General features: G+C 43.3%; 1 protein-coding gene across 3 annotated transcripts in view; it reads right to left on the bottom strand.

Annotated features, from left to right (window-relative positions):
• Positions 1 to 14,518, bottom strand: part of USP39 (ubiquitin specific peptidase 39) — a 29,095-nt gene that overhangs the window by 5,333 nt on the left and 9,244 nt on the right. For all 3 annotated transcript variants that reach the window (XM_019803379.2, XM_034659470.1, XM_002922859.4), the window contains 5 exons: positions 11,289 to 11,514; positions 9,995 to 10,072; positions 8,555 to 8,622; positions 7,853 to 8,041; positions 2,648 to 2,790 (listed from right to left, as the gene is read on the bottom strand). In XM_019803379.2, coding sequence (XP_019658938.1) covers positions 2,648 to 2,790; positions 7,853 to 8,041; positions 8,555 to 8,622; positions 9,995 to 10,072; positions 11,289 to 11,514 — 704 coding nt within the window. The remainder of the gene's footprint in view (positions 1 to 2,647; positions 2,791 to 7,852; positions 8,042 to 8,554; positions 8,623 to 9,994; positions 10,073 to 11,288; positions 11,515 to 14,518) is intronic.

Genomic DNA, 14,518 nt, shown 5'->3' with positions numbered 1-14,518 from the left:
TTACCTGTCCAAAAATACAAATGTAAACCATGTGGTATAATAAACACACACGCAACTTTGTTCTTATTATGTAACTTTCTACATGTTAGTGACAGCTATTTACTTCCACAGACTGACAGTGTACCATATAAACTGTAACATTTATTGTTAAAGATAATTTAGAGAGGAGTTGAAAGAAATCTGTGTGAGCTCCAGAGAGCCAGAAGGCCTGCTGGCTGCTCACAGCTGTCTTCTCCAGCTAGCTCTCCTCAGCTTCAACAACAGCTGTCCAGACTTGTTTGTCTGAACAAGTCCTGGACATCTTCAGGAGTATTAATACTAAAGTTTTCATGACTGAACCAAAACCGTTTAGTGATAAAAGGAAATGAATACATGCTAAATCATTTTGTTTTAGAAAAGAGCCATAGGAGCCCACTACACTCCTCTGCCAATCAGAACAGTCCAATTCGGAGAACACTTAATTAGCTGGAAGTGCAGCTTTAATCCTATGCTCCAAAAACCCTACCTTCAAATGAGCAGAGGGCACCTAATCACTGCAAGTCTGATCAATCTCTAGTAAAAAGATGTGTTATGAATAAAACAGGAGAAAAATTAGGTATGAAAAGAATCCTTTTCAAAAAGTGGAGAATTTAGGGGCGCCTGGGTGGCTCAGTCGGTTGAGCATCCAACTCTTGGTTTTGGCTCAGGTCATGATCTCACGGGTCATGAGATTGATAGGGCCCTGCATCAGGCTCCTTGCTCAGCTTAGAGTCTGCTTGGGATTCTTTCCCTCTTCCTCTCCCTCCCCTTCTGTCCCTCCCCCAGCTCGCACATGTGCTCACTCAACCACTTTCTTTCTCACCCGCGCATTCTCTAAAATAAATCAGTCTTAAAAAAAAAAAAAAAGGTGGAGACTTTAGCTTATCTAGAACCATATTACTCTAAAAGTAATTATAGTGCATAAAGCATTTAAAGTGCAGGTTTCCAGAATTAGTCTCTAAAAGGCTGACTAGCTAAGAATTTATCTTTTTCTCAACTTCTCCAAAGTAAGCTTTCCAAAGGACAAACTACTGAAGTCACTTACCAAAAACCTAAATGCAACTGGTAGCCAAATAAACATACTCCAGGTGCAATATAAAAGAAACCAACGGAGTAAGGCCATTTCTGTGGTGACTGAGCAGGAACTATTATCGATACACAGTCCTCCTTCCTCCGGAACTGCCCTCCAGTCAAGAGCACTCCCTCCCGCCAGGAACACACTGGTGACTGTGGAAACTCACAAGAGTCCAGTACTGAAAGAAAACCCCACCACATGGACTTTCAAAGAAAAGTTCTCTGTGGTCTCACTCAAGGTAGCAGAGAGCTGGCTTCCATGTCCCCCAATCTCACTCTGTCACACAGACAAGATGCTAGTGAAGAACAAGAAGAGCAAGTAAAAGATTCTCCCGTAACGCTAACTACAGAGGTGTTCTCCCCTCGCCCCCTTAACTGTTCTCAGAGTCTTGGCGATCATGGAACCAGGAATAATAAAATGCTATTCTTGGAAGGACCCCAAGGGTTCACCTAATCCAACCTCTCATTTTATCCACGTCAGAGTAACTCCAGAAAATATGCAACCAACCTGCCCAAAGTCACACAGCTAGAATGGCACAGCACTCGGGCCTCTTTACTTTCACATACTACCCTCTGAAACATTACCAGAATTAAGAACTGGAACCATTTTCAAAGGAGAAAACTGGCAGTCTTGGTATGGTTTGGGCAACTGGGAAACGGAGAGGGATGGAGAGAGAAAGAAAGGAAGGGATGATGAGCACTTACACGTTACAGCTCCCACACTACTCTGTGAAAAAACAAAAAACTACCCTCCTGAGCTAAACATTCTGTCATATACCCACCCAAATCCTTCTCGACAAGAAGCTCCCTTAGGGCTCCACTCTTACCTAAACACCAGCAAAGACACCCTTACTCCTCCTGCCAGTCCTGCCTCCAGGTTTCTCGTGTTCTCAGAGATATCTTCTTCAGAGTGTGAAAAACCATGTCTCCTGAGAACTGAAAAACTGTCTACCCCCAATAGGATCTTGCAGGAGCTTTCTGAGTTAGTAGTAAAGTAGTAAAATGAAAGCATCTGGTACAACTCCTCCCCAATTTGCATTAAAATACTCATAGATGTTCATAAAAAGACAAATGCATGGTAAACATTAAAAATAAGACCATACATCAAAATTTATCTTTCTCACCAACAGGGAAGGACCCCAAGATGGCAAAATAAATGTGGAACCATCCCCACTGTTTGTGCCTAACTACAGTATGCAAGAAGACGCAAAGACCAGCAAATAGACAGACTCTAACTGCTCAGGATCATCTTCAAAGCCAGACAGAATCCTACCTGTCCTGCCCTACTTTCATCAACCATTTTTTCCCACGCTAAAAGACTATACTTCTCAGCAAGCAACAGGAGAGAAGATGAAAGGACTGCCTCGAGGTAAACATCTATCTTTGAAGTCCCTGAAATATTTGTATCCTTCCAGCAACCCTTAACTTACATAGTGTAGGTAGGCTCTGTTCCCAACAATCTCTAAGACAGTCCAAAATGAATAATGGTACAAAAATATGAAAAGAGATTCCGGCTCACTCCCCCTAAGAGGAAGTGAAGCAAGGTAATACTCACGTAATAGGGAAGTTGACAATGGTTGGATTCTTCTCCACAAAGAAATTGTTTTTAGTGAATCTCTTAATACAAAAGATGAGATATGGAGGCAGCTTGGTGAGCTGGAAGCGTTTTAGAAAGTTCTCCTTGTAGGTCTTATATTCCTAGACAGAGTGAGAAGGAAATTATCAAATTAGTGTTGGAGTACTGGGGCAGGGGTGTGAGTTTTGTTTTGGTTTAGATTTTTAATACATAATTCTGCCTTGCGCTTAAGAATTCAGAAGATGGGGGCGCCTGGGTGGCTCAACTGGTTAAGCGTCTGCCTTTGGCTTGGGTCATGATCCAGAAGTCCCAGGATTGAGCCCTGCATTGGTCTCCCTGATAGGCGGGGAGTCTGCTTCTCCTTCTGCCTCTGCCACTCCCCCCTGCTCATGCATTCTCTTATGCTCTCTCTCAAATAAATAAATAATCTTTAAAAAAAAAAAAAAAAAGAATTCAAAAGACACCTGATCCCAGAAGCCATGTAAAGGCCTAGGGACAGCAACATGTCTAAGGCTGCCTAAAACACAACTGTGGGGCCATGTTTACACCAGCACGTGAGCATACTGCTGAACTCCACCCACGGCAATGTGGGTATGTTTCTACAAGGAAAACAAAAATGTCAGATGAAAAAATGGTTTGTTAAAAACTGCAGAATTAAAACCACAAAAGTCTTGGAGTGCCTGGGCGGCTCAGTCAGTTAAGCATCTGCCTTCAGCTCAGGCATGATCTCCAGATCCTGGGATGGAGCCCCGCGTCAGGCTCCCTGCTCAGTAGGGGGTCGGCTTCTCCCTCCCCCTTCCCCCTCTCCCCCACACATGCTCTCTCTCACTCTCTCTCTCCCAAATATATAAAATCTTTCAAAAAAATAAAACCATGTAAGTCTCACTGAATTCAAAATAAGGAAGAACCTCCTGACCGCGAGAGGCATACACCCACAGAACGTGCACCTCTGAAGCAGTGAGGGACCCCTCATTATTGAGGGTATGCTAGCAGATGTAAGAGCTAAAGCCACAAAAGTCTTAGAAGAAAACATAAGGGTAAATTTTCATGACCTGGGATTTGACAACGGATTCTTACATATGAAACCAAAAGCACACACTTCACAAGAACACCTAGACAGCATTTCATCGAAACTTAAAACTTCTGTGCTTCAAATGATACTATCAAGAGGGTGAAGATGTAATCTACAGAAGAGAAGAAAATGTTTGCAAAATCAGACATCTGATAAAGGACTGGAATCTAGATTATACAAAGCACTCCTACAAGTCAATCATAAAAAGATAACCCAGGTAAAAAACATAAAAAGGATCTGAATAGACAGCTCTCCAAAGATGATACACAAAGGTCCAACGAGCACATGAGAAGATACTTAGCAGCATTAGTCATCAGGGAACTACAACTCAAAACCATAATGAGCTACCACATGACACCTATCAGGGTACCTCTCACCCAGAAGACGAACAGTAACGAGTGTCGGGCAAGACGCTGACAAACTGGAACACGCATTCACTGCCGACGGGGACACGACATTGTGCGGCCACCTCGGAAAACAGCCCACAGTTCCTCACATGGCTAAACAGAAGAGTTACCATACAGCCCAGCAATTCCGCTTAATTACCACCCGAGAAGAATGGAAACGCATTTACAGGAAATCTTGTAGACTAATATTTATGGCAGCATTATTCACAGTAGCCAAAAGGTAGAAACAATCCCAAATGTCCATCAACTGACGACCAGATAAACAAAATATGGTGTATTCACACAATGGGATATTATTTCGCCACAAAAAGAAATGAAGTAGCAACACATGCTGCAACATGGACGAACCTTGAAAGCATTACACTAAGTAAAAGAAGCTAATCACAGAAGACCACAGATTACAGGATTCCACTTATACAAAATGTCCAGAATAGGCAAATGCAGAGAGACAGAAAGTAGATTAGAAAATTGCCGGGGCGCCTGGGTGGCTCGGTCGTCAGGCATCTGCCTTCAGCTCAGGGCGTGATCCCAGGGTTCTGGGATCCAGCCCCACATCAGGCTCCTCCACTAGGAGCCTGCTTCTTCCTCTCCCCCTCCCCCGGCTTGTGTTCCCTCTCTCGCTGTCTGTCAAATAAATAAATAAAATCTTAAAAAAAAAAAAAAAAAGAATGAAAAAAAAGAAATTGCCTACGGCTGGGGGCGATGAGAAAGTTGAGAAGGTGAGTTAAGGGTAACGAACACACAAATGACGAAAATGTTCTAAAACTAACTGTGGTAGTAGCACGTATCTGTGGATATAGTAAAAACCATTCAATTATAAACTTTAAATGGGTTCATTATATAGTATGTGAATTGTATCTCAATAAAGCTGTTTTGTTTTGTTTTTTTTTTAAATCAAGTTCCCCTGTCACATGATCAGTAACCTGAGAGCACTGGAGAAAAAAGCATTCCATCTCTACTACACACACCATAGATACCTTTCTGGTAAATTCTTGGTCATCTATAGGTATAAGCACTACTGGAAAAAATATCTTTTGGTTGGTATCAAGTAACTTCTGCATGGTTGAAATAACATACTGTATTAAAAGCAAAAAAAATGTTTTTAAGGTTTTCTTTTTTTTAATTTATTCATTTGAGAGAGAGAGAGCGAGAGCATGAGTGGGGGGGGTCAGAGGGAGAAGCAGACTCCCCACTAAGCTCAGAGCCCAACTCAGGGCTGCGGGGCTCAATCCCAGGACCCTGAGATCATGACCTGAGCCAAAGGCAGACGCTTAACCGACTGAGCCACCCAGACGCCCCTAACGGTTTTTATTTTTAAGTAAGCTCTACACGTGGGGCTTGCACTCACAACGCTGAGATCGGGAGTTGCATGTTCCCCTGACTGAGCTAGCCAGGCGACCTCCCCCCACACCCACCACCACAAAAAAATGTTTTTAATCAGGTAAATGCTAAGAGATTTCACTGCCCACATCTGAGTCTATGAACAAGTGGACACAAGAAGCATTCATTTTAATTACTTCAGACTAGGGATGGATTTAACACATAAATATCATAGCATAACACACAGTTTCCTCAGGAGTTCCAGAAAACATGGGGGAAGAATTTCACCATGGACAGCAGTACCACATTCATACAGCAAGGATCAATTCGGCTGTAACTACACATCACATTGTAACAGCACTGTTAATTTTATTGGTTTCAAAATGTTGTTTGCGTAACTCATAAATGTATTATAATTTCATACTTGCTTAAAAGCCATAGGTATAGGGCCGCCTGGGTGGCACAGTCGTTAAGCGTCTGCCTTCGGCTCAGGGCGTGATCCTGGCATTCCGGGATCGAGCCCCACATCAGGCTCCTCCACTAGGAGCCTGCTTCTTCCTCTCCCACTCCCCCTGCTTGTGTTCCCTCTCTCACTGGCTGTCTCTGTCTAATAAATAAATAAATAAATAAATCTTTAAAAAAAAAAAGCCATAGGCATAATGAGCTTATACCAAAGTTTACATTTACACTAATTTAAATATTATTATAGTAAAAATAAATGTAAATCAATACTGAGGACTCAAGGGAATCTTAATATTACTTAAGTTTGAACAAACAGTGATAACAGGGACCAAGAGTGCCATGGCTGAAAAAGCCAGATGAAAAATCGGGAGTTTAGATTCCCAGCTCTGTCACTCAAAACCATAAAATAAAGAAACTGAGCTACACAAACCCTAAGGTCTCTCTTTCACCTCTCTAAAATGAAACAAGTCTAAATAACAGATTAGACATCTTAGGTATCACTGTTACCAATCTCTGTGCGTGTGTATGTGTGTGCACACGTGTGTGCATGTGTATGGGTGTGTGTGAGAGAGAGAAGGGCTGCTTGTGCTTACTAAGCTTGCTAACAGTATCTGACAACGGACTGGGGCATAAGACAGAAACAGTGACGGAGGTCAGGGGAGACGTGTTTTAGAGTGCTGGGGTGGCTGCCTAGCTCACAAATGAGACTTTTCAAGGAAGGACCCCGAAGTCACAGGGTCCTTGAACAGAAAGGACACCTGATTCCAGCGGGCCTTTCAACTCCCTCCGGGGAGCCTAGAGCAGCCTGGCAGAGGCTGGGCCTTGGAGATAAGGTAACAGCAGCCTGTACAAGGGACAATCACAGACCGCCACTTCTGACAACCCCCTTACTCTCGTTCCGTCCTTCCCAAGTCCTGCTCAGTTCAAGTCTTCCTAAGATCCTAGGGAGATGCCTTCCAATAAAGTTTCTCTTTTAGTGAGCTTTTTGTTGGTATTTAATATCTGAAAGCAAAAGAATCTTAGCTAATGAAGAGAAAGGGCAGAAAGGGTTTGGAATGAGACATTAAGTTAGAAAAAAATCTCCGAGTAAATTCTCCCAAAACCAAAAGGATTAATTTTGTCTGGCATGAAGAAGTAAATTAAACCAAGAAACAGTTAATTCAGCAGATAAAAAGACACTTTTAACTTCATAAGAAGTAATATTACAGGGGCACCTGGGTGGTCAGTCGTGGCTGACTTTGATTTTGGCTCAGGTCATGATCTCAGGGTCCTAGGACTGAGCCCTGCATTGGGCTCCACGCTCGGCGAGTAGCCTGCTTCTCCCTCTCCCTCTGCCCCCTGCCGCGCTGGTGCTCTCTCTAAGAAATAAAATCTTAAAGAAAAAAAAAGCGTCAATACAGTTCTCAGCACGACTTGGTGTCTCCAAGAACCACTGCTCCCTCTGCTCCTCCCACCCCCCACCCAGCTTGCAGGCCCACACATACATGCTCGCTATCTCAAATCAATCCATCAATCTTAAAAAAGAAAAGTAATATGACAGTAAGAACAAATTATTTTATTTTATTTATTCCTACTTTAGCTCTGTTTTTTTCCCATTTCAATAGTGACACTACATTTTTTAAAAGATGGGAGTTTTTCCTACTTTTCTGAGTTTCTACTGTCCGAAATAGCCCCTCCTTTCTCCAACCTACACAGAGGGAGATGGTTTAAAGGAACATAAGAGAAGTACAAGAGAGGGCACAGCAAATCAAGTTAAGTTTGGGGTGACCAGCTAGAAACAGCAATGGAGTCTGGGAGGCTCAGTACAGACAATATGCTTTATGATAAATACATTCCACAGATGCGGCGGCTTTGAAGTCGAAAAAGAAACCGAAAACGTCAAGAGAGAGCAGCCTCAGCAGGGCAGCTGTGCAAATGTGCTACCTTTTCCGTGATGCCGTTGAACTTGGCGAGGATGTTGAAGAGCGGCACCTGAGGGATGATGAGCTGCTCCTTCTCGTCCTTGTAGAGGGGGGCGGTCGGGAGGTCGAGCGTCAGGTACATGAAGGTGGACTCCACCATCGTCTCCTGGTACTCGTCATTCTGCAGCAGCTGCTCTTTCTCCTCTGCAGGCTAGAGATGAGGGAGGAGAGGAGGGAAGGCGCGTGCGCGGTACAGAGACCACCACACACACGGAAAGAAACAGTGTTTTTGTTACATTACTTCATTTTCTTCTGAAGTGAACGAAGAGGGTGCCCGAGAGACTGGGCATTTCATGGGCAACAGCACCGCCTGGTTAGGGTAATGCAAAAACTGATGGGCTTCCATCTTCAAAGACATTTTATTTAAAAACCAGACTACTTACAACGTTTTCAGATGATCTAGAAAGCTCACCTGAGAGCGGAAAAATCATGCCAGCGCCAGCCAGTGGCCAGGCCGCTTAACCAGCAGACTACACCCTCCCATAACTCCCACAATTAGGTACACTGGTGTGACAGGAACCTGAGGAACTGTCCCTTGGCCGGTGTTTTCTACAACCTCATCCTGGGGCAAGAGGCCTTGACAGATCTCTAAGCCTCTCTTTGTCAACCCTAAATCCCCTCAGGCAAGATAAATCAGGCCAACAGTCAGGTTCAACCCACTCACCAGATCAGGATGAGGAAGCTTTTTAGTGAAGATCCTCATGGACCCCTGGAAAACATCAGTCACGATAGCTGTAGAAACAGAGATCAAAATGCAAATCTGTCAGGCTGGATGGCGTTTCTAAAATACAGTCCTAACTTGTAAATTTCCGAAACAAACCAGCATCTTCCAGCATAAGAGCCAAAGCTCTCACTAAACACAGAAGAACCTGTATAACATATACCACCACGGTACCTTCATCATTATTTGCGTAAATAATTATTTTATGTCTGACCCTCCAGCACAGGGCCAGGCCGATAAAAGAAAAATTAAGTGCGTCTGAAATGAATGAATAATTTATAAAGCTTAGAGACTTATGAATCATAAAGAATTCTCAAGCAAAACAAGACACGTCCAAAGAATTTCCCATAACCATATGCTGTGTGCAAAGGAAGAGAGAGTCCCCCTTGCGCTAGACATAAAAGAAAAATGCAGACTAAGGGACGGAGCAGAAGAGAACCAAAGCAAAGAGAGAAAGTACGACAGGGTTCTAGAATCCTGAAAGGACGCGAGTTACGGAACTCAGAGCCTGCGCACAGGTGGAAGCCATCTGGTGGAGGTGGCAGCACCAGCCCACAACTCCACAGCAGTATACATCAACGACAGCAGAACCGGAAAAAGGGGCAAGAAAAAAACTGCGTTCGATCTCCAAAATTACTCCTCTAGCTCGGCAGTCTCTAAGCTTAGAGTTATTTCTGGCATTCATGGAAACGAACTACTGATATGCCAATATGGAAGTGAAGGGACACAGGACTTGAAGTCTGAGAATCTGTGTGGAGGCCAGACTCATTTCTCCAAGTACAGGCCAGGAGGAGGAACTAGCTTTTACTCTGCTTCACCAGTCAACTCAGAAGCCAGGCAAACACTCTGTGAGCCCTCGTCACATCAACTCTTGCACTGCCAGACTAACAGCTGACAACACGCTGCCCAGCCCCTCAGTGTGGAACTGGGTCAGGGTTTGTACAGCACAGTTATATCCATTTCCATGGAGTACGCGTGCCATTGAATTAACCACATCCTAATTTCTTTAAATGGAAAGGAGCCTATTCAGGAATAAAATTTAGTTCACGCGTACATAAACACTACCCTAACACAAAAAAATCAACAGTTAAGAATAGGATGGGAAGGGGCGCCTGGTGGCTCAGTCGTTAGGCGTCTGCCTTAGGCTCAGGTCATGATCCCAGCGTTCTGGGATCGACCCCCACATCAGGTTCCCTGCTCAGCGGGAAGCCTGCTTCTCCCTCTCCCACTCCCCCTGCTTGTGTTCCCTCTCTCACTGCCTTTCTCTCTGTCAAATCAATAAATAAAATCTTAAAAAAAGAAAAAATAGGAGGGGAAGTTGCGAAGTGCCCGCAAAAGGAAGGAAACAAAAGAAGAGCTCTTTTACAAAAGAATGAGACTTACTCTTCTTTTTCTTCTTTGTGCCCCCCAGCGCTGAGTGTAGAGCATTCAGAAACCAGGACAGAAAGTCAACTCCATCCCCTGGAAAAGAAGGAAGGGTGGGGCATGTCGGAGCTGCAAATTAGTATAACCCACACCGTGCGCTGGCTGGCATGATGCCACATTCCTGGTTTTCCTCCTTCCCTTCAGGCCACACCATCCTATCCCCTGGGCATCCTCCTCTATGTGGCCATTAAATGCTGGCACTCCTCAAGGTCGAGCTCTTAGTCTTCCAATCTTTACTCTCTCCCTGGGCTCTCTGACCCAACCAGGACCTTCAATTATCATCTCTACTTCAAACCTGTCTCTCACCACCCACCAAAAGCCAGTATTCAATGTCTCCTCTAAATCACTTCTCAGCCAGAATCATGTTTTTAAAACTTAAGTCTGATGTCACACCTTGGCTTACAAGCCTTCACTGACTCTCCACTGCTGTCAGGATATAATCCAAGCTCCTTCTAGTGGCACATAAACCCGATGATCCAGCCCCTCCCTCCCACCTCAGCTCTCACACTGTTCCCTGGACTCTAAGCACCCAACTGCCAGCAGCCTTTCGTCTTTTCTGGGCACGTCCACGCTGTTGGCAGTATCCTCTCTACCTGGAGTGCCCAGCTCCAACCTATCTCCACTGTGCCTGGAACTCAGCCAGCTCCTCCTCCACCCCGACCCCAGCCGACCTCCCGTGTGCTCAGCTGGGGCTCCTTGCTCCATGCTCCCTCCCAGGGCATACTTCACTTCCTCTATCACAGCACTCACATCCTGGAGTCACCTTTTTACACAACTATCTTCCCCACTAGAATGGGAGCTCCTGGAAGAAAAAAACCATGCTGCTTATCCCTGTACAGGAGACAAGAGATGCTGTATGAGATCCAGATGCTAAGAGCTCCAGAATGTCCGCTTTCCTCACATGGCAATAACTAGTTGGACTTGGAGGGATAAAAAGAGTCAAAACAGGTTATCGGAAAATCTAGTCTGCAACATGACAAAATGAGAAGCAAAGGTGGCAAGTGCTTCCGGGTCTCCTGGTTTTCCCAAGCCATACAGTTTAGTTTACCAAACAAGACAGACTTTCTATCTGGCTGAAGTCTCAGGACTCTGAGCAGGGCAGGCTGATGAAAGAGGAGTGAGGAACCCAATCACACTATCAACTAGACACTCACCTGGTTACTACAAAGTCTGCTGTAAGCACAAGTAAATTTGCTCATCAAACTAGTTTTGTCGCCCTACCATCAGAAAAGATGAATGACTCATTCCTCACCTTGCTTGGTGATCTGAAAAGTCTTCTTGCTGCAAAGGACAACAGCCTGAAGCATCTCGTGGGGAGAGACATGTGCCTTGAAATTTCGAGGGTTCCAGAGCTTTCTCATCAGCTCTCCAAAACGCTGGACCAACAAGAACATGATATCCCCTGGAGGACGCTTGATGTTCTTATAATTGTCTTCTTCCAGGAAGTAGTTCCGGAGAGGAGGAACATTAGACAAAGCCTGGAAGTCGAACACTCCAATTAATCCAGAGCCCCTGCGCAGGGCCCCTGTGTATAACCCTGGGGCAAGCTCTTCTACTAGAACTGGGCCTGTGATGGCCTTCAAGAGTCAGAAGGAAATGCTCAGGTTTAAAGTTCATGTTATAGAAACATCCTCTGTACTAAGTTTCACGTAAAGTCCAGCTCTGCAGACGCTTTACTGACGTAAACATAACAAAGAAAGTTTTGTTAAGATTTTACTTTTTTTTTTAAAAGCTGACCTTTTATTTTTTTTTAAGATTTTATTATTTATTTGTCAGAAGTGGGGGGGGGGCAGCGTACAAGCAGGGGGAGTGGCAGGCAGAGGGAGAAACAGGCTCTCCGCTGAGCAGAGCCCAAAGCAGGACTCCATCCCAGGACCCTGGGATCATGACCTGACCAGAAGGCAGACACTCAACCGACTGAGCCACCCAGGCATCTTAAGATTTTACTTTTTTTAAGCAATCCCCACCCCCAGCATGGGGCTCAAACTCACAATCCTAAGATCCAGGGTCACATGCTCCACCAACTAAGCCACCAGGTGCCCCAAGGAAGTTTAAAAAAAAAAAAAAAAAGTATTCAAGTCCCTATCCACTGACCAACTTTTTTTTTTTAGATTTTATTCTCAGACTCTTAACCGACTGAGCCACCCAGATGCCCCCACTGACCAACTTTTTTTTAAATAATTTCCTTTATTGGGGCGCCTGGGTGGCACAGCGGTTAAGCGTCTGCCTTAGGCTCAGGGCGTGATCCTGGCGTTATGGGATAGAGCCCCACATCAGGCTCCTCTGCTATGAGCCTGCTTCTTCCTCTCCCACTCCCCCTGCTTGTGTTCCCTCTCTTGCTGGCTGTCTCTATCTCTGTCAAATAAATAAAATCTTTAAAAAAAATAATAATAATAATAATTTCCTTTATTTACTCTAATTAGGCCTGTGACTATGTTTAAAATCATCTTAAAATATCTTTAAAATGTTTTTCCCAAATGTGGTATCTCCTGAGAACTGTAATAAATATAAAATAAAATGAAAAAAAATGAATTATATATAAAAATGACACAAAATGAATATATGTATATATTTACATAACATATATATTTATATAATGACTAATTATGTTAGGATCAAGGGAGGCCTAGGTGGCTCAGTCAGTTAAGCATCTGCCTTCAGCTCAGGTCATGATCCTGGGGTCCTGGAATCAAGCCCCACATCTGGCTCCATGCTCAGCTCCTCTGGTCCTCCCCTCTGCTCGGTGCTTACTCTATCTCGCGCACTCTCTTTCAAATAAATAAATCTTTAAAAAAAAAATTGTTAGGATTGAAATGATCAAAAGGTTTAGGAAAACAAAAATACACTTTACCTCATTAAGCAAAAAGATAAAGACTAGCCATGCTGGTTCAGGAAGAAATACGTGCTCTTCCGTGTGAGCTACAAAACCGGAAGAAAGAACACAGGACAGACCCTAAATGACCGCAGTTTCCCCGAAGGCCCCTCCTGACGGGTTTGTGAATCCTCACCAACACTCTGCTTACCATGAGCACAAACTTCTTTGGTGAGGTAATCCGTTTAGAAAGGAGGATCGGGGTTTCTGCTAAACACAACAAACCCAGGCGTCTTCGAGGAAGACAACTCAGGACACAGGAAGCACCATCACAACAGACCAGCCCTTCAAGGTTAGCTCAGCTAAACGAACAAGGACTTCATGCTTAGAGAATAATTATTTAAAAAATGAGTTACTATCTAAACAAAAGGAGTATGGATAAAGTTCTTCCTAGTTCTCAGTCATCCAAGCTGTGGAGGGAGGTTGCTCTCCAGTTTCAGCAACAATACAAAAAGTATCAGAGAGAAATTATTCAGCCTCCAAATGGAGAACTTTGTCCATTCAATCCCATTCTAGTGGCAATAATATCACAGAGGGTTTGTTCACCTATTTTATAAAAAATTCCTCTGGGAACTAACTAACTAGAAGGAAATATTTGCAACATATACAACAGAAAAAGACTGATATATATCTCAGAGCTCAGTGAAATAAACCACCAATAGAAAAACGAGCACATACGGCCCAATAGCGCATGAAAAAATCTTAGTAATCAACTTTAGAAGTGAATAAAAAAAGGTACCTTAAACGTATCAAAATGGGGGAAAAAAATAGTGTAACAATGATTCAAAATGAAGAACCCTCTTTTATGTTGCTGATGGGTTTGTAAGTTGCTACAAACACCCTACAGCCTAGAATCTAGGCCCTAGATACATTAATACGAGAGGTGATGATTAAGCTATAATTTATTCACAAAATGGATTAACGTGTAATCATTAAAGATGCTGCACAAGAACAGGTACAGGCCTATTTCAGAGGTATTACAGGTTTGGTTTCAAACCACCACAATAAAGCTAATACTGCAATAGAGAGTCAAATGAATTTTTGGGGTTTCCCAATGCATCATAAAGGTTATGTTTACACTATGCTGTAGTCTACTAAGTATGTAATAGCTTACGTCTAAAAAAACAATGTACATATCTTAATTTAAAAATACCTCATTGCTAAAAAATGCTAAGCATCCGGGCACTTTAATGGCTCAGTGGGTTAGGCTCTCTCTCTCTAATTTAAAAAAAAAAAGCTAATCATCTGAGCTTTCAACGAGTCACTATCTTTTTGCTGGTGGAGGGTCCTGCCTCCATGCTGATGGCTACTCACTGACCAGGCTGCTGAAGGCTGCAGTGACTGCGGCAGTTTATTAAAATAAGACAACAATGAAGTCTGCATTATCAATCGACTCTTCCTTTCACGAACAATTTCTCTCTGGCATGTGATGCTGCTTTTTTGGTTTTGTTTGTTTGAGTTTGTTTGTTTGTTTTAAATGCAGATTCTGATTCACCAGGTCTAGAACGCTGGGGTGGGTCTAGGATTCCGCATTTCTTTTTTTTTTTTTTTTAAAAAAAAAAAAAAAAAAAAAAAAAAAAAAAAAAAAAAAAAAAAAAAAAAAAAAAAAA

The sequence above is a fragment of the Ailuropoda melanoleuca genome, chromosome 4 (assembly GCF_002007445.2).
Source record: "Ailuropoda melanoleuca isolate Jingjing chromosome 4, ASM200744v2, whole genome shotgun sequence".
Classification (NCBI taxonomy): domain Eukaryota; kingdom Metazoa; phylum Chordata; class Mammalia; order Carnivora; family Ursidae; genus Ailuropoda; species Ailuropoda melanoleuca.
Note: the sequence above shows the minus strand (reverse complement) of the source record. Positions and strands in the feature narration are given on the sequence as shown.